The 23,883-nt window shown below is 48.1% G+C and overlaps 2 protein-coding genes across 2 annotated transcripts in view; both read left to right on the forward strand.

Annotated features, from left to right (window-relative positions):
- Positions 1–4,724, forward strand: part of RELN (reelin) — a 384,643-nt gene extending 379,919 nt beyond the window's left edge. The window contains exon 64 of the mRNA XM_058657530.1: positions 4,317–4,724. Coding sequence (XP_058513513.1) covers positions 4,317–4,413 — 97 coding nt within the window. The 3' untranslated portion in view covers positions 4,414–4,724. The remainder of the gene's footprint in view (positions 1–4,316) is intronic.
- A 5,539-nt stretch (positions 4,725–10,263) lies between these two features.
- Positions 10,264–23,883, forward strand: part of SLC26A5 (solute carrier family 26 member 5) — a 40,344-nt gene continuing 26,724 nt past the window's right edge. The window contains exons 1-3 of the mRNA XM_012928771.2: positions 10,264–10,380; positions 21,983–22,186; positions 22,864–23,003. Of these exons, the coding sequence (XP_012784225.2) occupies positions 22,035–22,186; positions 22,864–23,003 (292 nt within the window). The 5' untranslated portion in view covers positions 10,264–10,380; positions 21,983–22,034. The remainder of the gene's footprint in view (positions 10,381–21,982; positions 22,187–22,863; positions 23,004–23,883) is intronic.

Below are 23,883 nucleotides of genomic sequence, written 5' to 3' on the forward strand. Positions count from 1 at the left end.
CCCCAACTCACTGAGAAGTTTTGTAGAAGAGCCTTTTGCAACTGAAAATGTATCAATGGAAACACAATGGTACTGGGATATACGGGAATCATGAACATCTGTACTGGTGGAGCTTCAAGGTTAGCCAAATTGAGGCAGATCTCCTGTACCCAGCGCTGGGCGTGGCAGCAGAAGCCAGGCGTTCCCCGAATGGGGGCCAGGCACCGCTCAGGTTTTCCTCTGTCCTTCCAATCTCAAAGTGTTCCCAGGGTTATAAGTTAGGAAAGCAAAAATAGAAATGTACGCAAAAGATCAAGGAACTCGGATGGAACGCTGTGCTTTGCAAGAGACCTGTTGTGCCGGAGAGGCACAAAGCTGTTTAATTTACTAATTCTATTCCAAACTAAAGTCAAAGACATTGGGAGAGGAGAGGAGGTTCAGTGTCAGAGTCAACCCTTACCACTTAAGGCCTTTGCAAGAGGAGAAGAGGGTAAACTTTGTGAAGACATCTCCCTGGGGTGCTAGAGTTTTATATTTGGTCTCTCCCACCCCTGGGAGATGCTTCATCAGACACCATCCCCACCTCCGCGTAGCAGAGAAAGGAGATGTGCAATCTTTGGGGTGGGAGGTGTCTGTGCCTGCCTTTCTGTCTAGCAAGCGTGGCTGAAAATGTAAGGGCTGCAAAGCCAGGGGTCAGTGATTTGTTTGTATGGCTGCTTCCCATCTTCCACCTGCCGGGGTTTTCTCTGAAAGAGAAGGCTCACAGGTTGCTATATCCTGATTTCTTCATCCACAGCAATCATAATGTCTGGTGCCATAAGGCTTGACGACACAAATGGATAGCTGGTCAGTTAAAGTGCTTGAGTTTCTGTGAGTTCAAATGACTTCTCTCCGTTTTCCATCTCTCCACTTTCCTTTAGGATCTACTACAAATCAAATGAATTTTGATCTTAATAATAAATAAGCAAGGACTGCGGCTGCAGTGAAAAATAGCAGTTCAAAAGACCTTGCTGTATCCATATTTCCAATGCAGAAGCGGAAGAATTTATAATTCCCTGGGTTATCTAAGTCCGTAAGCTCTCCTCGGTGGTAATAAAAATTCAAATCACCATTTTTAAGAAGCCATGGATATTTCTTCTCCTGGCTTGCTCAAATGGCAGATTTTTTTAATAGATCTAGTTCTATCTGTAGGCAAAGCAAGTTGATGCATCATGTATGTTGGGGGTGGATAAAGATTACCTGCTCTCATTGAACTTGTAATCTTAAAAAACACACACACACACGCTTTTTCCTGTAATTTGGAGTGAAGAAGTGAATCTTTAAAGCTCCCTGCATCTCTTATAACATATATGACGTTTGTACACAGAAAGGGTTGTGTGTCTGCATGCACCATAAACAGACTTGCAGAAAAGCTGCACCAACCAGAAAAGGCAAATGTGTAATGCTTTTTGATGTGTAATATTTCAATTTGTTTAGAATTCTCCCAAAGTCTACAATGGTAAGACATTTTTGAAGTACAGTGGCCTTTTAGTAACCATGTCAGTTTAGTAAACTGAGAGACAGCACTTGTAGTATTAACTTTGAACAGTTTATGAGCTAGACAAGCTCACTCCACTGGATTTTAACCTACCCGACTCCAGAAATATTTATATTTCACGTTAGTTGCAAGGATGCTTTGAAAGTATATTTAATGTGCAATATTGAATATGACTAAACTATAGGCAATAGAATGAAATGCATTATCCTGTTCTTTTCAACATTCTTGGGATACAAAGCTGTGATCCTGAAACATAAATTTACTCCAAATTAAGCAGTATTTAGTCAATGAAAATGTGCTCCAGTTTAATGATAAGCTTCCACTGTGGAAGAGTTTACACGATGCTAAAGATCTACAAACCTGCTACAACTGCTCCTCTCCCACCTCAAGTTGCTTTAAAGTCACTAAACTTACAAATAAACTTTGGTTCAATTGAGACATTCTTTAGTTCCCATTTGTTGGGGTAACTTACTTGTCAACCTAGTTTGTGTTGAGATAACTAAATATACAGAGTGTTGTCTTGTTTAATGCAGAAGATTTATTTTACATTCTCTTTGAGTGCCTTATATCTTTCAACATGTTTTCAGGAGAATCAATTTTGTGGCTTTAACTTTGCAATTATTCCTTATAGTTAAAGAGTCATGATTTACATCAGGAATCCAATCAGTAAGTCACCAAACAAGCCTTGACCACCAGTGGGTCAAGCAGGAGGCCCAGTGTTGTGGTGTGTGGTTGGGGGGAGGTCACGCAAGGCTTTGATGCCAACTGGAAGTTTAGTCATGGGGCCGTAAGCTAGGAAGACAGATAAACACCATTCAACGCAGGAAAGGAACAAAACAGAGAGAGAGGAAAATGGAAGGGAGAGAGAGAGGCTTCCAGAGGAACTAAACATTCTCAACAAGTAGAAATGTAGAAAGTGATGATGCCAAGAATTAAGTAGTGAGGCCGGGAGCAAAGACTAGAGCTACAGGCACCGCAGTGAAGTGAAAGGGCCTGGGGAACAGGGTGGGATTAGACATGGACAAGACTTGAAACAACCTACTCAGATGGGCGTAGAAGTTCTCCATAGACAAGTGGATAATAACGGGATTTTTGGGCACCATGCAGCCAGCATTTGAGGAAAGCTACTGAAAAGGAGGTGCAGGATCAGTTGCCTAGGAAGACACCATACACACACATGGATGCCTTCAATTATACTTTCTTGGTGTTTCATTGCTTCTTTTCAATTGAATTTTTTTCATAAGGGGAGAGAACTGAGACAAGGAAGCCAGTGTGAACATTCGGGGAGGGGCTGCAAGGAGACCCGACTTGCTGGCTGGAAGATAGCAAGGGCCAGTCCCCAGATCTTGTGAATGGCCATTTCTCCCAGCACTTCATTGCTTAGGTACTTTAGAGCATCGTCCCTTTTGGTAACTCAGCTTATCATAGGCAACTGTTAGAACCTAAGGCAGATGATAAACACCAGGTCGATGGGTTTCATCCTTCAAACTATGACGTCAAAACTGATCCACTGAAGTCATACTGTCACAAGAGGGGAATGAGTAGAGAGAATAGTAAAAGTAAACACACCTGGAGTTTGGGGTTTTATTTTTTTCTTTCTCCTCGATGTCTTCAGGGGGATATGATTCATATAAATTTTCATTACTAACGCTCAGACAGCTAGTAAGTGCTCATGTCTCAGTTTTCCATATTTCACAAGTGCTAGTATTTGCTGCCTCCGTTTGATACCTAGAGTAATAAACTTCCAAAAGCAGCAAAATCTACACCTTGATGGCTGATAACACAGAAGCTTGGGCTGTCCAGGGCAAAATTATCCTCTCCTTCCCTTCCCCTGAGTCAAGTTCCTATCATCTGTTCCTTGATGGTGTGATCACATCACATGACATTATCTCCCATTTCTGCATAGTCTGTGTGTCCATGAAACAAGGGAGGGCAGGCTTTCAGGCCAGCTATGCCAGAAACTCAGTTATCACACAGTTAGAGTGTGAAGGGGATGACTCTTCTCAGGGGCTTGCTGGATCATGCTCCTTTTACAATTGTATTTGCCATTCCAAAATGCTACCGGTATCATGCAGTTTCCCGTGGGTTCCCGAAATCCATTTGCAGTATTTTTCTTATCTACTTCCCATGTGACATGTGTGTACATACATGAGGGAATACATACACACATACAGTTAGCCATTTATTAGCATTTTACGGCCTCTCTTCAGTGGAGTGTTCCTTTCATGAGGCCTTATTTGAAGAGCCTACCCCGGCTGCTTAGTGTTTGAGCAAGGCAGTGGAACTCAACAATCAGAAAATCTCACGTTCTCACGCTCTCAACCCAAGACTCTATAAATTAGGAAGGTCAAGCTGATTCATACACAGGAAGGTTTTTTTCTTTTTGAGCTTTGAATGGAAATATTTGCTTTTGGAAAAAAAGGGGGGTGGGTCTTTCTTGCTTGTTAAAGATTCATAGGTAATGCGTATAGCAAACACTTGCTCCAATGAGATCCATCCAACTAAATGTCTTCAGAACAAGTCCAAGAATTAAATTAAAAATACAGAAGAGTTTTAGACAGGAGATTCTGGCCATCTTTTGTGGCCGAGAGCTCGCTCCCAAGACAGGAAGTAAATCTAGGAGTGGGCCCTTGGGGCTCTGACGCTGGAATCGGTGTCACTCTGGCCCTCTGACCCTGCAAATCAGCACCTGCGTGTCAGGGTCCCTCGGGACTTAGGAAGGCTGTTTCACTGGTAGGACTTACATGTTGTCCTCTCTTCCTCCCCCTCCCCCCGCCTGTCTCCCTCTTGATTTTAACAGCACTCGCAAACAAAATTACATGATGAATTTTTCACGCCAACATGGGCTCAGGCACTTCTACAACAGAAGACGAAGGTCACTTAGACGATACCCATGAAGAATCAAAAAAGTCTATTTTTTTTTTCCTTCTGACATGTGATGTGTTGCTTTCCATCCTTTGAAACCTCTCACTGCATCTGATATCAGGAACTGTCCGTGAAGAACTCACCGACATCCCTTCCCTGGAACAAGTGTCCACCACTTTCCCACACTGTGAACTAATGACAAGTGACTTATTTGCTCATCACTACATGTCTTCATGTTGATTGTGTCCGTGGAAAATCGTGATCTGTTGTAATATCAGTTACAGTGGCAGTTTTGAGAATAAGAAATAGTTTAACAGGAAAAAAAAAAGTTTAAGCACAAAAAAAATTTAAGAATTTTTTGTTTTAAAAGTGGCATTTAGCACAGTATTTAACATTCTTGGTCACAAAGCTATTTAAGTGGACTGTATTTCAGCTCTGTATCATGTTTTATATGATTAAATTATCATTGTTCGTCCTTTATGTATGCTCTCCTACGGTGTAACCTGTGACTTGCTAGGTTGCGATATTTTGCTGCTGGATTTTGATCTACTTAGATTCTGCACAAAACTCAAGGGGAGATCTCTTCAGGAAGATGGCCATCAGGACACTGCATCGCCTTTAATATACTCCTTAACATGGATGTTGGCTTAGCGTTGTTTTGTGGATAAGAAAAATGCTTGCTCTTGACATAGTTCCTCCTTCATGACCTTGGGTGGAGACCCCTTTCCTCCCACAAAGGAGTACCCGTGTGCTTCATGGAAGATCCGTAAAGTATTCTGTGGCTGATCTACTAACAGTAACTGCCATTTCGTGTCCGTGGTAACAGAGTGACTTGTAAAGCGGTGGATGTTTTCTCATCGTGTTCTCTTCGTGGATTGTCCCCCTGTGGGTCATGTTCATACCTTCTGAGGATGTTGTACCAACACCAGCAACATGACAATGGCCCCGTAGCCCTGAACTCTGTGTTAGCATAACAGAAAGGTTACACCTTAGGGTGAACCAAGCAAAAAACCCATGCTTAAATAAAATTCATGTCCAAAAGCCATTTTAGATTCACTCGTCTTCATTTTTAATTGGGTTTTATGTCACAAGCCTGGTCAGCTGGGGAAAAGAAAATGTCAAACACAGATAGCTCATTTGTGTTTAATCATCGGTAATAGCAATTATGATGCTACACTGTCAGTTTTACCGTCAAGATTTTTTTTTTAAGTAGAGCATCTAAGACAGAGGGAGACAAAGAGATCTTCTATCCACTGGTTCATTCCCGCAAATGACCACACAACAGCCAGAGCTACACCACACAGAAGCCAGGAACTCCATCTGGGAGTCCCCTGTGGGTGGCCGGGACCCAGGACTGCCATCTGCTATGGCACATTAGCAGGAAGCTGGATTGGAAGCGGAGGAGCCAGGACTTGACCCAGCCCTTCTGATAGGGGATGCTGGTTGGTGCTGCAAAGGGAAGTTGGGCTACACTACCTGCCCCAACAGAGCTATTTTCTACTGATAACACTCAGAAATGTGCATGGGGGACCTGAAAGATGAGTTAAGAGATAATATTTCCTATATTTAAAAAATGCTCAGGCTCCCTAGCTGTCAGGGAAATACAAATAAAAACCACATTGAAGTTGTATCTAACTCTAGTGAGATTGGCCTACATTCAGAACTCTACTAACAACACCTACTGGCCTGGATATGGGGAGAAAGGTACCTTCCTTCACTGGTGGTGGGAGTGTAGGCTTGTACGACCACTATGGAAGTCAGTATGGAGAGTGCTAAGAGAACTGAAAATTAATCTACCAAAAAAAACACATATGTGAATAAAATGAAAAAAAAAAAGAAAGAAAATTAATCTACTATATGACCCAGCTAACCCACTTGTAGGAACACAACCAAAGGAAATGAAATCTGCATAGGAGAAAGTTACTTGTAATCCTATATTTACAGCAGCACAGTCTACAATAGCAAAGACCTAGAAACAACCCAGATGAACACAAAAGAGGATTAGATAAAGAAACTGCGGTGTATCTACTGTATGGAATACTACTTAGCCATTAAAAAGAATGACATTCTACCGTTGGAAACAAAATTGTTCCAACTAGAGACTGTTGTGCTCAGTGAAATAAACCAATCCCAAAAGGAAAAGTATCATGTGTTCTCTCTGACATAAGGAAACCTTCATGGAAAATACAAGATAAGCCTATATACAGGGAAGCATGCATGTACAATACTCATCGAGAGGAACTGTGTAATAGAAACTATCATATCAAGATGTAGAGACAGAAGACAGTATACATCACTACTCCCAAACCAAAGACAGACTTCCAATGAAACAAATAGATCTTTCGACAATAGGATGCTGGATTCTATGCCATTGTCCATACCCACAATGTCAGGATACATTTAAGTAGCAGAAGGATGGACTTATACGGTTGTTTTTGAAGGACTATACTAATTGTAATAATATAGGGGAAATCTGTGGTGCGGTTGGGATTTGAGGAAGGGAGAGGAGAAATCCCGGAGCCTGTGGAACTGTGTCATTAAATAAATAACCAAATAATCAATAAATGGAAAGAGATACCATGTCCTAAGACTGGGAAGACACTAGCAGTACAGGGTGAACAACAAAAGAAAATACAGTGTCTCCCCTAAGGAAATCTGTAATTTAACGGAAGAGGAAGATATTAACCCATAATCTCACCGATGAGCAATTTACAATTCCAGCTGTAAGTGCATCACTGTGCAAAATAGATATATCGAGAAACATCCTTTAAATGGCTGTTACCACACTAGGATACATTATTTGGGAAACTATAAAGTGAAACACCGTGGGCCCAGCGCAGTACCCTAGTGGCTAAAGTCCTCGCCTTGCACGCACCAGCATCCCATATGGGCACTGGCAGTCCTGCTTCCATCCAGCTCCCTGCTTGTGGCCTGGGAAAGCAGTAGAGGATGGCCCAAAGCCTTGGGATCCTGCACCTGTGTGGGGGACCCAGAAGAGGCTCCAGGCTCCTGACTTCGGATTGGCTCAGCTCTGGCCATTGTGGTTACTTGGGGAGTGAATCCTTGAGACGGAGGATTTTTCTCTTTGTACATCTGCCTTTGCAATTTAAAAAAAAAATCATTTTCCACTTGAACAGTCGGTTATGTTGGGGCGAGGGGCGGGAGAGTCTGAGCTACACGAAGACGAACTCGAGGAATTCCTGGGCGACCAGGATGCCCGAGCCTCGCTCACTGCCAAGCACAGCCTAGACAGCTCAGGTGTGTGCTCGGAGCGACCTCTGCCCAGGTAAGGGACCAGCCCGGCCCGAAGGTCAGGATCCCGCAGGTGCTGGAGGGGCGGGGCCAGGAAGGACAGGTGAGCGGGGCCAGGTGGGAGGGGCGGGGTCAGGCCAGGGGGAGAGGAGGGAGCATGAAGGACAGGTGGGAGGGGCGGGACTAGCATAGGAAAGATGGGGCGAGGCGAGAAGGGGCGTGGTCAAGCCCGGTGAGGCGAGAAAGGGCGGCGCGAAGCACGGCGGGACTATGCAAGGGGGCGGGGCCGGGGCCGGGGCGGGGCCTGATCGGGCCGTCCTGGGGGCGGGCGGGGGCGTGGTCATGCGCTGAGGGCGTGGCCAGGCTGGGGGCGTGGCCCGTCCGCCGGCCCGTGCGCTCGGGTTCCCTGGCCAGGTGCGGGCTCCTCCGAGCCGAGAGCCGCGCGCGGACCGAGCGGCACGGCGTCCAGGCGCGGCGGCTCCGCCCGGGCAGCGCGGGCCGGTGAGTGCGCAGGGCGGCCGCGGGGTCGGGGCGCTGGGGAGGGGCGGGCCGGCCTGCTGGCTGCCCGGGATTTGGTGTCTCGGGTCTGGGTGTAGGTCCCGTGGGCCACGAGGAGAGCGCCAGGCTGGCACCTGGCGTGCGCCCTCGGCGCCGGGCTGTGGGCGCGCACGGTGGCCTCCGCCTTCCCGGGCAGCGCCGTCTCCTCCGGTTCCCTCCTCGCGCGCCCTGCCCTTTGGCGTTGGCTGCCCCTTGCCGGGCTGATCGCTGCTGGGCCGGCTGCTTCCCGGCGGCCTCGCTGCACCTGCTCCGCGCTCCGAGCGGGCTGGACTCGCGAGCCTCGGGCCAGGACCCTCAGTCCGCTGTGCGAGAGGAAAAAAGCCCGCCCAGGGAGGAAAACTGCCAGGGTCCACCGGCCTCTGAAGGCTCCGCAGTCAGGTGCGCCCTGACGCACCTATGGTCTCATAGCGCTTGGGGGTCCGGGAGTTATTTTTTTAAGTTTATGGAGAATTTCATGAACAAGAATGGCAACTAGCTGAAGGCGCGTTTTTTAAAAGAAAAAAAATCCCCAGTTTTTCTCCTCTGAATAGGTGAGTCATTGTGGTGGGCTGTACAGGCATGACCACACGGCAGGTGGGGGCTGACCCCAAGTGTGGATACAGGGGAATTTGTCTTTAAGGATGGGGGTGTAAGCCCTATTGAGAATGGGCAGGGCGGATTGCGAATCCCAGACGAGCGGCGGCAGAGAGAGAAGTCAGCTGGCGTGTGTTAGCAGTATGCTTTGGGGGCGAAAATTCCTAGGTGTAGTTCTGGCTGATATCTTGCAGAGAGCTGCTGGAAAGCTTTGTGAGCTATTAGGTAACACCCGAAGCCCCAGTCCTGTTTCGTAGCGTTTCTGCGTCACGCCCTCTCTCTCTCTCTCTCTCTCTCTTTAACTACCCTGAAACTATACAGAATTACAGGCTCCTCATTAATTCATCAGTGATACCCAAAAGAATTGACTAAGTGCACCTGGTATTGGGGCATCTCTTCTGTGTAGGTACTTTGCCAGCAGCTGAAGAGGATAGACGGTGGTGGGATTTCTAATTAACAGCCACGGTAGTGTGATTTATAAAGTTCAGGTGTGTGCTGCCTGGTCCATGAAAAAGCAAAGAAAAAGAGTTCCATCCACTGGTTAACTCTCCAGATGGCCATAGTGACCAAAACTAGGAGCCAGGAGCTTCTTCCAAGTCTCCCATGCAGGTGCAGGGCACACGGCCTTGGGCCGTCCTACGCTGCTCTCCTGGGCCATCCCTAGGAGCTGAATTGGAAGTGGAGCAGCCGGGACTCCAGCAGGTGTCCATGTGAGATTCCAGCAGTACCGGAGGAGGCTGAGCTTGCTATGTCATGGCACCAGCCCAGGTCTTTTTCAAAATCCAATGAATATTACAGACTTTATCTCTTGATTCCACCCTCCCCACCACCACCCCCGACCCACTCAAAGAATGTACACACATTCAAAATGCTGTCTGCCTTTTAAAGGAGACTTGCTGTAGTCTGGAAGCCCTGGCTTTAGAATGGAACAGAAAGTGGGTGGATGGATGATAGAAAAATATGCGGCAAGCTGCAGGAAGTCCAGCAACCAGGTGGGCACGGGTCATTTTATTTCTAACCTAGCCTCTTGCTTACCCGTTTTGTGAATGGCAGACGATGAGTGTAGCGTTCGAGGAAGACTATAGACAGATTGAACTGAGCGAGATTAACTCTGTCATGAGTCTGTCCGGTGTGTGTGTATTTCTCTTGCTACTCCCCCAGTGCTGTTGTGGAGGGGGTTTGCTCCCAGGTGGAACGCGGACCTACTAGTCTCCCACATTCTCATTTTGTTCCCAGGTTCAGTGGTGGGTCTCGGTCTGCCCATGGCGTGCACACGCAGTCGGTGTTGAGAAAGCAGACGTGTCCGTGTGTGCACGCTGATGCATGGCGATGCGGGGCTGCACGTGTGATAAAGCTGTGAGAACAGCCGAGTCCTTAGAAGGCACTGGGTCAGCGTTAGCAACAAACGCGGAGTAAGGAAACACTTTGGGTGTGGAGTTTCTCCTGACTTTAAGCACCAGGTTAACTTTTCTTCCTTCCCCATAGCAGGGGCTGAGGAACCAGCTCTCACCTGTCCTGCCCTCAGCGCCATTGGTCGTGGCTTCAATGAGCAGGGGAGCTTCCTTTGGGCATCCTGGGACCTTGCCCGCCCTTCGGCGACCACTCCTTGGGTCTGGGTGAGTAGAGGCTCCTCTGGGAACGAGCGAAACAGAGAGAAGGTCAAAGATACTCAGGGACTTTTTTTTTTAACCTGCTCTGGGGGGGCGTCTGGAACTTTCCCAAGGGCCTGAATCCTACACTGTTTGGAAGGAAACCGAGAGGGAGAGAGAATATGCTGGAAGCATCAGACTTTGCTCTGCCCGGTTAATGGGCACTGAGTTCCCCTTCACTGGTTCAGTGGGTACGTTAGTGGAGATGATGGTTTTCCTCCAGGTTCTGCCACCAGCTAGCCAAGACCTTGGAATTCCAAGACAATGCAAGTCTTTGAACTTCTTTTAATGTCCCATGAAGATAGCATGGAGGGCCAGAATTTCTCGATTTCGAATGCCTAGTCCTTTGTGTTTGTCTCGCGTGAGAGTTGGGTTTGTTTCTTTTTATATACACCAGAGCTTCTGAATTCCCTGGGCTAGTCTCAGTTTTACCTCAAGTTTCCCATGAAATACTTATGTTTAGCTAAAAGTAAGAGTCACTGGGTTCGGAGACAACATTGTGGCACAGTGGGTTACGATGCTGCATGTTCCAGTCCCAGCTGCTCGATATGCCTGGGAGAACAGCAACGATGGCCCAAGCTTGGGCTCCTGGCTCCTGGCTCCCCTCTGGCCTCGCTCTGCCCGTTGCAGCTGTTTGGGGAGTAAATCAGATGAAAAGAGCTCACTTTGCATTCAATAATCCCCCACCTTTCAAAGAAATAAATCTTTTAAAAATAGTCAGCAAAAAAAAAAGTTTTAAAGCAATCACTCAGAGCCCAGCACAAAGGCTGTTTCTAAATCCTCGCCTTGTATGCACCAGGATCCCATATGGGCACTGGTCCAGCTGCCCCACTTCCCATCCAGTTCCCTGCTCGCGGCCTGGCAAAGCCGTCGAGGACGGCGCAAAACCTTGGGACCCTGCACCCACGTGGGAGACCTGGAAGAGACTCCTGGCTCCTGGCTTCAAATCAGCTCAGCTATGGCTGTTGCGGCCATGTGGGGAGTGAACCAGTGGGTAGAAGATCTTTCTGCCCCCTTTCTCTCTGTAAATCTGCCTTTCCCATAAAAATGAATAAATCTTTTTTTTTTTTTAATGCTGAGTTAAATAACCCCTCAGAACTGATTCTGTGCTTGCGTCTTTCAGAATAGAAAGAAAGCCAGACCTGCAGAAATTCCCCAAGCGCGCGGTGACAGCCAGGCCTCCATGCACCCCAGAAATGGTACAAAGAAGTCATTTCCCTTTACCAGGGGAAGGGGTGGTGCCCAGCCACCTCTGGGCTCCCACAGTGCTTTGCTCCTGGCGCCGGGTGCATTTTGGTAACCTGAATTCCATGTAACTGCCCCCTGTCTCAGCGGCTCCTGGAGGTTCCCGGAGAGGGCCCTGTGGGGGCTCCGGCTCACCACCCTAGCAGTGTTCTATGACTCGCGGAGGTAGGCAGAAAGGTGTCAGCAAGGGACAAGGATACCTGCAGGCAGGCGGGGGCTGATATGTGAGCTCCTGGTCCCAGGCTGAGATAGTCAGCAAGCCTCACACCTTCTCAGGTGTTGAGGACTATTGAGTTACAGCACCTGGCAGGGCTGGGGGCCGGGAGGAGAGCACCCCATTTCCTTTCCTAGAGCCGCATCTTGTTGTTAACACTGTAAAGTCCCTGGGTGTTCTCCCTTGGAAAGTAATTCTTGGATCTGAAGACATACCAAGTTAGAATTCGTGAGACCTATCATTTGTTGATCCTGGTCCTTCTCTTTCTCTCTCTCCCCCTGTCCTTTTCCTCCAAATGCCTGCAAGATAAAAGCCAGTGTGTGTGTTCTGTCACACCAGAATTGATACATAGCGGAAGGGAGAGTCAGGGAGGCCCTCGATCACCTGCCACAAGGTGGTGACGCTCAGGCTTCGTGCCATGTGGACACTTATATCACACCCATCTGAGTGTTGGTCAGTGTGGGCTCGCGGCCCATGAGTTCTCCATACACAGTGTGTGAATCAGTGTCTGTGGGTGAACTGGCAGGCTGGATTCCCATCCAACCCTGACCAGTCCTGGGGACTGGCTGGATCCAACACGCCATCTTAGGTTGGAGAATGCTGTGTTATGGATTGGAAAGCCACTGGCAGCTCCTTACCTGTCTCGGAGGATGGCACATGGGAGCGGGCACCCTGGTAACAGTAAGATAAACCAACACTTTTGCTAGCAGCATCCCATTGTGGAACCCCAGCTGCCCCGAGCGGGGTGCCTCGTTCCTGGCTTCGGCCTGGCCTCTCCTGACTGTGGCAGCTATCTGGTGAGGAAGCCAGTACATCTGGTACAGCAGATCTCTGTCACTCTGTCCAAGACAATAAGTCTCCAAAGAAAATAAGTTAATTAAAATCATCATCATCAGTTGCACCAGGGCCCAGCCCAGCCCCAACACCTGCAGCCTTCTGGAGCTTGGGTTCATTTTCTGCCTCTCAGACTGGTCATGGTCCTCAAAGACTTCCCACCAGGTGGCGCTGTTTTCTGGGGAGATACTGGGAAGAGGCATTTGTCGTCACAATTAACTCTGATGAAAAATTTATTATTAACTCAAATGCCCACTCGCGTGTTTCTGCATAAACACCCGTCCTCCCATGTTTCATGTCTTTAAGATCGTGAGAACAGTCAGGGTTGGGGGTTGTGTTATGCTTGGGATTAGCCTAAATTTGCTCATTAAACATTTCCTGCACCTTCCCCCACCCCACTGCACCCCCCCCAAAAAGCTATGCAGTATTGCAAAATAAGTAGAAACGATAGAATATCTTAATTAGTCCTTGCTTGCCTGAACACTTGTCCACAGGTCCTCCCTGGTTTTGCTCTCCCCACCCAAGCAGCCTCTTCCCAGGGTTTCTCCCAAGGGTCCTCCCCCCAGGATGGCTAACAGAGTGGGCCGTGGCGTGGTCCCGCTCTCCCGGCTGGTCTGCTGCTCCAGAGGGAAGCTGTCCGCTCATGGCCACATCCTTGTGGAGCAGCCTCGATCCTTGTGTCCTAATGTATTATTACAAATGTGTATTGGAGTTTTGCAAAAGTGCAACCCCAAGTTCTTTAAAAAAGAAAAAAAAAAATTGGAAGGTTCTGGGGCAGGTGTTTCGCACCGTGGTTCAGATATAGGTTTGAGATGCCCAGGTCCCATGCCGGAGTGCCTTGTCTGAGTCCCAGCTCTACTTCCTGCTAAGATACTGCCCGGGAGGCAGCAGGTGATGGCTCAAGAAGTTGGGTCCCGGGCCCAGCGCAGTAGCCTAGTGGCTAAAGTACTTACCTTGGACACGCCGGGATCCCACATGAGCACCGGTTTGTATCCCAGAGGCCCCACTTCCCATCCAGCTCCCTGCTTGTGGCCTGGGAAAGCAGTCGAGGATGGACCAAAGCCTTGGGACCCTGCACCCATGTGGCAGACCCAAAAGAGGCTCTGCGCTCCTGGCTTTGGATTGGTGTAGCTCCAGCTATTGTGGCTACTTGGGGAGTGAATCAAACAGATGGAAAATCTTTCTCTCTGTCTCTCCTCTCTGTATCTGACTTTCCAATAAAAATAATCAATCTTAAAAAAAAGAAGATGAAATTGGGTTCCTGCAGCCCATGTGAGAGATTCAAGTTGAAGTCCTGGCTCCTGGCTTTAGTCCCTGTCCCAGCCCATTTGTGGATCCAGCAGGTGGGAAGTTCTAATCCCTGTGTGTCTGTCTGTCTGTCTCTCCGTCTTTCAAACAGAAGGGAAATTTAACCTTTTTTAAAGATTTATTTTTATTGCAAAGTCATATTCAGAGAGGACAAGAACAGAGAGGAAGATCTTCCATCTTATGATTCACTCCCCAAATGACCACAACGGCCAATTCTGTGCCAGTCCAAAGCAGGAGCCAGGAACTTCCTCCAAGTCTCCCACGCAGGCGCAGGAACCCAAGGCTTTGGGCCATCCTCAGCTGCTTTCCCAGGCCCACAAGCAGGGAGATGGATGGGAAGCAGGGCTGCCGGGATTAGAACCAGTGACCATATGGGATCCTGGTGTGTTCAAGGCGAGGGCTTTAGCCACTAGGCTACTGCTCTGGGCCCAATTTTAAGCTTTTTAATTGTGATGTGGTTTTTTTTTATTTTTTAATTATATTTTTGACAATCTTAACATAGTTAATTAGGGTAAAAAGGTTCAAGGGCTGCAGGAAAATTGGTGAGACTATTATTTCCATATTGTTTCCTTCATATATCTGAGGTAAAGGGGAATTTTAAGGGAGAAGCCCCACCCAGTCTCCCACCCACCCCAGGTCCCGGATGTGGGGCATGCTCTGAGAGTCTTGCTCGAGCGGTTTTGACAGTTCAGCAATTATGAATTGCTGCCAATCTTCGCCACTCCAAGCACGATGAGGTCGTTGAAGAATCCACTGATTGATAGTCCACCGTAGAGTTTCCATTTGCCCAGTTTTTCACTGCCAACATGTAGCTGAGATGGTGGATTGACTTGTTCTGTCCTCTGTCTTTTCATGGTTAGAGTTCTGAGTCCAGCCATTCTATTGGGGGGGATCACCAAAGAAACTTTGAGGTGTTCCCAGACCAGATTCTTGTATGTACTAGTTTTAAGAATTGAATGTTCTACATGTTGATCTAGACTAGGCAAAATGAACTTCCAGTGCCAGCAGGTAGAACCCTGGCTGGCATGCCATTGCTGGCACTCACTGAGTAGGGGGCTAAAGGGAAATTTCCGGATGGCCCAAGGTTCTGTTTGTCATGTTGTGAAGCGAGCATCATTAAAGCATGTGCCAGTATGTACACATTACCATCTGTGAATTGATCCTCAGTAGGAAAAACATTCCTTATTTGAGGAGCATGTGTGTCTTCCCTGTTGCTCACTGTCCCAATACCCAATGACTGTCTTGAGCCAAAGCCAGGAGCCAGGAACTCCACCCGGGTCTCCCACTCAGGTGCAGGAACGCTGGCCCTTGAGCTGTCTGCTGCTCCTAGGATCTGTAGGAGCAAGAAGCTAGCGTGAGACCACAGTATTCCCATGGGGAGCACCGGCCTTGTAACTGCTAGGCGAGATGCCTGCTCCCAGAAAATGGTTTTCAACTTTTAACATTATTGCATTGGATGAACATAGTTACACGTATTTGTAGAGAGCCGTGTGATGTTTCAATGTGGGCATGCGATGTGGCATGATGAAACAGGTTGATTGGGCGACCATCTGCACTCCTATGCTTCTTTATGGCGAGACATTTGGAATTCAGTTGGTGGTTTTGAGGTGTACAATATGTTGTCCTGGGCTGTAGTCAAAGTGTGGCTTGGTGGATATCAACATTTTGGCTGTTGACCGCTTATCAGATGTATGGTGTACAAGTTTTCTCCTTTTAGTAGTCGACTTCCCACCTGTTTCCTTTGCTGGGCAACAGCTTTAAAGTTTGAAGTAATTCCATTTGCAACTTTTGCTTTTGTTGTCTATGCCTTTGGGGTCACATCCAAAAAAGAATTACTGCCCAGGTCAAGGTCATGAGGCTTCAGCCATAGGAGTTTTTTTTTTGTTTTTTTTTTTTTTTTTTTTTTTAAAGATTTATTCATTTTATTACAGCCAGATATACACAGAGGAGGAGAGACAGAGAGGAAGATCTTCCGTCCGATGATTCACTCCCCAAGTGAGCCGCAACAGGCCGATGCGCGCCGATCTGATGCCGGGAACCTGGAACCTCTTCCGGGTCTCCCATGCTGGTGCAGTGTCCCAAAGCATTGGGCCGTCCTCAACTGCTTTCCCAGGCCACAAGCAGGGAGCTGGATGGGAAGTGGAGCTGCCGGGATTAGAACCGGCGCCCATATGGGATCCCGGGGCTTTCAAGGCGAGGACTTTTAGCCGCTAGACCACGCCGCCGGGCCCTGCCATAGGAGTTTTATAGTTTCAGATCTTAAGCTTTTATTTGGAGGGTTTTTGTTTTTTTGTACATACTGATGGGAAGGATCCAGTTGTATTCCTTCTCCTGGATAGCCAGTTTTCCCAACCCCATTTATTGAGATAGTCTACACAGGAACCTTCCTCAACACTCACCAAGAGCTGTAAGAGCAGGCTGGGTTGGGCTTGGCACAAGCTTTCTAGGGTCGCAAGAGGTCCCTGGCGCACTTTGGTCACTCTGACAAACCACCTGACCTTTCGCATGTGGCACTGCCTTACGATGCCTCCATGAGATGCTCAGGAGGTTTTGGCTTTCAATTCTCAGGAAGGAGAAGAATCTGAACAACCCGAGTGACTGTTTTAAGAACAGGTATTTCCATAAAGTAAACAGAACACGTTTAAGGGACAATCAGAAAACACAACAATTCTCTTCAGAACTGAAAAAACTGATTATTAAAATTAAAAGCTTTTCTTAAAATCCTAACCGATTAAGTTATAAAAATCCTCCAGAGGGCCCGGCGCGGTAGCCTAGTGGATAAAGTTCTCAATTTGAACGTGCCAGGATCGCATATGGGTGCCAGTTCGTATTCCAGCAGTCCTGCTTCCCATCCAGCTCCCTGCTTGTGGCCTGGGGAAGCAGTCAAGGACGGCCCAAAGCCTTGGGACCCTGCACCCACGTGGGAGACCTGGAAGAGGCTCCAGGTTCCTGGCTTTGGATCTGCTCAGCTCTGGTCGTTGCGCTCACTTGGGGAGTGAATCATTGCATGGAAGCTCTTCCTGTCTGTCTCTCCTTCTCTCTGTATATCTGCCTTTCCAATAAAAATAAAATAAATCTTTTTAAAAATCCTTCAGATTTTATAACCAGAACTCAAAAGTGGAGAGGATATGCAAATAAAGATGAGAACTGGAAAGCCAATCATGTAATTCTGTTGGAGCTCTACAAAGATAAAGAAAATGAAATAAGTTAACCAAAAAAGGAAGGAAGGAAGGAAGGAGGGGAGGGAGGGAGGGAGGGAAGGGAGGAAGAGAGAAAGAGAGAAAGAAGAGAGGAAGCCAGGAAAAACTTGGTTATGAAATGGTCCACCAAGCGAGTGAACAACTAGAAATTTAAAACTTGGACAGTTTCAAAGTCAGTGATCCAGAGATATTGCTGAAACGTTCCGGAGGGAAAATGCAGGTCACTACCTTAAAACTGCTGTGAGACTTCCCGTGAGTGACACTTCTAACAGAACAATGCCTCCAGATGCCGAAGGGAAAATGGCTTTGAATTTGGAATTCTGCTGTCAGTAAAACATCAGTTGTACGGAAAGGTTCAAGGAATAGCTCTTCAGACATCCGGAGACTCAGCCCGTTCACGGTCAGCTGTGTTTTCTGAAGTTGTTGTCAAAGGATGTGCTTCAGCAAAGCAGGGTAGAAGGCAGGAAGGAAGATATGGAAAGAGTGGAACTAATTCCCGAGTACATGGACAGATACTTCCCAGGTTTTGAGAACATGAATACAAAATAGGACAGTCAGTGAAACTGTGGGACAAATGCTTTCAAGAATTAAGTAGGAATTGGTGCTTGATCAAGCCATCGGGGTACCCGTATTCCACCTTCTGGTGCCTGAATTTGGTACCTGGATTTGGCTTTTTATTTTATTTATTTATTTGAAAGTCAGAATTACAGAGAGAGATTGAGAATGGTGTTCTAGCCCCTGGTTCCCTCCCCAGATGGCTGCAACAACCACGGTGGAGCCAGGAGCCAGGAGCATCCGTGTTGCAGCCCCTGATGCTACATGGGAAAAGTGTGCTCGAGTTTCCTGCTGCATGGATGCTGAGACCCCAGCTGCAGCTTCAGGGGTATCAGCTGTTCCGTTTCTAACTGCTGCTGTGCCTCGTGCTGAATACGAACCTCACATCTGTGGCTGCCATCCATGTGATGCTAGCTGTTCATATCCTTGGTCCCTGAGTTACCCAGTACTTTGCATTAACATTGTTGATTTTTTCACTTATGTCTTTATTTAAAATTAGAGGGACAGAGCAGGAGAAAGAGGGAATGGGAGATTCTATCCACTTGTTCAAACTCTCCAAATGGCTCCAACAGCCAGAGCTAAGAGCAGGAAACTCCGTGCAGATCTCCCAGACGGGTGGCAAGGACCCAGAGTACTTTGAGCCATTTGGCTTGCTTTTTCAGGCACATCAGCAGGCTACTGACTTGAAAGTGGGGCAGCCAAGGCTTGAACCAGCACTCTGAAATGGGATGCTGCTGGCTTTGCAGGCTCATCAATATAAATTATTTACTTTATCGTCATGATATACATAGACCAAAAAAAATCCCACTTTAAATAGTAAGAAATTGCAACTAGCATAAGCATGTATCAGAAAATATGCAGGTATGTAAGATGATGCTTTTGAAGCTATTTATATAAAGGCATGGCAAAATGCTTATGATGTGATATTAAGTGAAATAAAATGTGTCTAATCAGCCCAGCACGTATATCATACATGCTGTATATATGCCTATGCATTCATAAACACATTTGTGAGGTCATGTAATGTGAATCATTTCTACATGGGGAAAATTATTTCACAAAAACTGTAGTCATGTTACTTTTCCCTCTGTTATTATAAAATTATCATGTTTATCAGAAGCCCTCATATCTCCTTTCCTGTTGGCGTTTCCTTGCCAGCAGTCTCTGGAGCTCACCCCCAGGATTTCCTGCGTCGCTCCGTGTGTTCCCCTGTTTCCTAGAGCCCTGGCCACCTGTGAGAAGTCCTTGAGCAGGTATAGACAGCTGCGGACATCGGGTGACAAGGTTCTTAGAGCTGTGGCTCCTGAACTGTTCATTGCCGCCAACTTGGCCATTGCAATCTAACCTGTAAGAAGAGTTCAGTAGGTTTCCTTTGAGTAGATGAATGAACGAACGAAGTTGCAAGGCCTGGAGGAGCAGGTGAAAAGAAATAAGTGTGAGGTTGGCTAAAAAGGTAGTCCCTGTGAGATCGCCCTAGGTATCTGTTGAAGGATAGAGCTTTTCGTAAGTGCCTTGTAATTCTGATAAGCACATTTGATCTTAACGAGGGATTAGAACTAACTTATTGGATATTCATATAAGGAAATGCTGTGTGACTATCTAAAACCCAGATGAGGGGACTGTGGCCACATGGGTGCCAGTTCCTGTCCCAGATGCTCCACGTCCCATCCAGCTCCCTGCTTGTGGCCTGGGAAAGCAGCCAAGGACGGCCCAAAGCCTTAGGACCCTGTACCTGCATGGCAGACCCAGAATAAGCTCCTGGCTCCAGATCGGCTCAGCTCCAGCCATCTGGAGAGTGAACCGGTGGGGTAACTCTCTGTAAATCTGCCTTTCTAATAAAACTAAGTAAATCTTTTTAAAAAGTTCTTATCACAAAATAATAAGGAAAGCAGGAAGAAAATCAGAGGTGGTAGATTCATGTATAGCATAGATTGGGATGATGGTTTCTTGCGCGTGGACTTAGGTCCACACTCATCAGGTTGTGTATGATACATTCCTGCAGTCTGTGTGTCCATCAGACCTCTGAAACATGACTTAGAAAGATAAGACCCAGCGAGGCAAGGTGTGTTTGAGCCTCAGTGCCAATCCCTGCGAGCGACTTCCCTGTCTGTCTTCAACAGTTGGTGATCATTTGCGTTCCACGAGCTTGCAAGCCAGCTTCCAGCATCACTGTAGCAGCCCCTCTCTCTAGAGCGCCTGAAAGCTGTGCTTTTGTGTCCAGGTGTGGAAAGGCCTGGGCCCGTCGGCTCTGTGTCTGTGATGTGGGCTGGGATTGTGGCCTCTCAGACTGAGCTCCAGAACCATGGTGAGACTGAATGCTGAGCTTCCCCCAAGTCGGAGTGCTATGTCACTAGCAAGTGGCTCGTTTTCATTCTCAGTGTGAAATTTAGAATGGTGCTATGCTACCCTGTGGTTGTGATTTTAATTTCTTAAAAATCTGGGGTGGGCATTTGGCATAGCAGCTAAGGCGCCACCTGGGGTGGCCATAGCCCACATTGTGGAGCTTAGGGTCAGTCCTCAGCTCCCATCCTGATTCCAGCTTCCTACTCTTGTATCTCCTGGCAGGGGTGGGTGATGCCTGGAGGACTTGGGTTCTTGTCACCCACAGGGGAAACCCAGGAGGTCCAGGCTACTAGGAGCTAGCTACAAGACCTGGCCCAGCCCTGGTTGATGCCAACATTTGAGGAGTAAAGCAGCAGATGGGAGCGCGCTCTCTCTCTCTCTCTCTCTCTCTCTCTCTCTCTCTCTCTCTGACTCTCTTGTTCTCTCTCTCTCTCTTTGAAATAAGTAAAATAATAAATATGTCTTTGGTAGAAGTCATCCACCCCAAGTGTGTGCAAGCAACTCCATTTATTCGCCCACAAAGCAAGAGTTAAAACGGGACACCTGCCATGTCTGTTATCAATGACGTTATCCATGCTGGTGAAATCCCTGCTTCTGTAGCTGTGTGAACTGTGTCTGGAACCTCTACAGCAATTGGCTTTCGTGCTATTGGCGGTTGTCGTGGGTACTTGTACAAGATGAAAATTGATCATTGTGGTCAACAGAGAAGCCTGCCCTCTGTCACACAGGAGTCAGGCCATCTGATCTCCTAGTGTTGGTCTCTTTGAGAAGAGAAACCATTACTGTCATGGTAGAGCATAGAAGATCAGAGAGGAGAATTCTGGGTGTCCCGTATGCATGTCAGAGGTCCGAGATCGTGGGCCACCGCTCACCTGCCTTGCCAGGAGCATCAACAGAGACTGAATCAGAACAGGCGGTGCTCGAAGTGTTGCTGTTGTGAGATGCCAGTGCCGCAGGCAGCTGCTTTGCTCACTGTATCACCACATCAGCTCCTGAGTCTTACTTCAGTTTTTAGTTGACTTGAACTCTACCTGAGATCTAGAGAGGCACAGATCTCCTATCTGCTGGTTCATTGCCCAAGGAACCATAACAGCCAGGGTCAGAGACAACAGCCAGGGTCAGAGACAACAGCCAGGGTCAGAGACAACAGCCAGGGTCAGAGGTAGCAGCCAGGCTCTGTGTGGGTACTGGGAACCCATCCTCTTGTCCTCACCTGCGCTCCGTCAGGGTCTGCATTGGCAGGAAGCTGGATTCTGGAGTATCATTCAGGCCTCCATCCAAGGCACTCTGCTATGGGAGTGGGCATCTTAGCCATTAAGCCAATCATTCATTCCCTGTATTTTTGCTTAAAATTATGTTTTGGGGCCCAACACTTTGGCTCAGTGGCTAAATCCTCACCTTGCACACACCAGGATCCCATACGGGTGCCGGTTCATGCCCCGGCTGCTGCACTTTCAATCCAGGATTCTGCTTGTGGCCTGGGAAAGCAGTGGAGGATGGCTCGAGTCCTTGGGCTCCTGCACCCACATGGGAGACCCAGAAGAAGCTCCTGGCTCTCACCTTTGATCAGCCCACCTCTGACCACTGTGTCCATGTGGGGAGTGAACCAGCAGATGCAAGAACTCTCTGTGTAAAATCTGCTCTTCAAATAAGAAATATTTTTAAATTAAAAAAAATGTAAATGCATCCTTCATGCATTGCCCTGGGAGCGTTTTATTCTTTTTGTCAATTCTGGTTTTGTTGCATATTTCCGCGCTTACTCCTTGGAGAAGAATGTATAAGGTACCCTGGGGTGTCCCAAGAAGGGCTCCATACCAGTAGTGGTCTGGAAGACTTGGCGTTTCCAATGGCGTTTGCTCTCCTCCCTCAGGGACGCCTGGGAAATGTTTGCCTCCTGCCACTGATGACCGATTCCCGGGACCATGGATCATGCTGAGGAGCAGGCGCCCCTTGCGGCCCCCGAGAGGTACCGCGTGGAGAGGCCCATCTTCAGCCATCCGGTCCTGCAGGAGCGGCTGCACACCAAGGACAAGGTTGCCGACTCCATCGGCGATAAGCTGAAACAGGCCTTCACGTACGGTGCCTTCCGAACTACCTCCTCTGCAAGCAGTGGTCCAGTTCCGCAGGAAGTGGGCTGGGAGCAGTAGACATGTTTGATGCATGGAGGAGAGGCCAATGACCCGACCTTGCCGGAGCAGGCAGGCATTTCCATTTGGATACTGACAACATGATCCAGAATTAGCAACCTGAGAACGAGCCCGCTCTAGGTTTTACTGAACCTTGAGCCCAGCCCACAGTCGCTTTGGTAGGGCCAGACCTAAGTGGATCTCATACAGTCCACGGGCTGGGCGTTCCCCACCCCTGACGGAGGTTTACATAAAGCAGCTCCCAGTTTCACGTTCAAGTGACCACCCCTGTTTTTGGTCTCCCGGGGAGATCCCAGCCAACTCTGCCCGGGCCTGAGGCTCACTTCTTAGGGCATCACAAGGCGAGAGACGGGGAAGCCCCCCAGGTGTCCTCCGGGTCCACCTCCCAGATGAGGCTCCGCAGACAGATGAGGCTTCCACCCTCTTTCTGCCTCGCGATGGGCATTAAGCACCAGCATGAGTTTCCAAATGGGTAAAACCAATTCAAGATCTTAGCATCCTGCCCCTTGAGCCTGTGAAGGTGAGGAAGGGAAGACGCCTGGAGGGGACTGCGGGGACCCCACAGAGATGTGCCTCATTCACAGCTTTCTCTCTGTCCCCCTAGATTCACTCCCAAGAAAATCAGGAACATCATCTACATGTTCCTGCCCATCACCAAATGGCTACCAGCATACAAATTCAAGGAGTATGTGCTGGGGGACTTGGTGTCCGGCATAAGCACAGGGGTGTTGCAGCTGCCTCAGGGTGAGTAGAATAGCAGTCTGTCTGCTTGGCTTTCCTTTCCTGACATCTCTTCACACGGTTGCTCGAATCTTGTATTTCTTTCACCATCATTTATTCTGCGATTTTTTTTTTTTTTAAGAAACTGGTGGTCCTACTTCTTTTATACCTGGTGCCATTTTTTTTTTAAGAGAAAGAGACATAGATCTTTGCATCTGCTAGTTCACTCCCCACATGCCCACAGCGACAGCCAGGGCTGGGCTGGATTGAAGCTGGGAACCAGGAGCTGCCTCTGGGTCTTCCACATGGGTGGCAGGTCTACAGGTCCTGGAGCCCGCACCTGCTTTAACCTGTGCTGTGCCTGTACATGGAGCTGGTGTGGAAGCAGAGCCTAGACTCAAAGCCCAGGGAACTCGACGGGGAATGTGGGCACGCCAGGCAGCGACTTCACTGCCCTTTTATTCTGGTAACCATTAGCTCATAAAAATCCCCAGAGAAGTGGGCCTGGGGCACCTACATTCCTGGTTCGAGTCCCAGCTCCTCTGCTCTCTATTTTAGCTTCCTGCAAATGCAGACCCTAGCGGGCAGCAGAGGGTGGCCCGAGGCCTTTGGTTCCTGCCACCCACATGGGACACCCGGATTGAGTTTCTTTCTCTGGCTTCAACGCGGTCCACTTTCAACCGTTTCGGGTATTTGAGAAGTGAGCCGCTGATGGAAACTCTTATCCCCCAGGGACCACGACAAATTCCTTGGCAGCTCTCTGGTTTTCTTGGTAATGTAATAAGAAAATCTCCATGAGTGTATTCACATAAATAAATATATGTTTATGAAGCACCTCCCTGGCCTCCTGCCGTTCACCGCAAGTAGCCCCCAGAAAATCAGTTCACATGAAGGTCTTTAATAG

The sequence above is a fragment of the Ochotona princeps genome, chromosome 32 (genome assembly GCF_030435755.1).
Source record: "Ochotona princeps isolate mOchPri1 chromosome 32, mOchPri1.hap1, whole genome shotgun sequence".
Taxonomy (NCBI): domain Eukaryota; kingdom Metazoa; phylum Chordata; class Mammalia; order Lagomorpha; family Ochotonidae; genus Ochotona; species Ochotona princeps.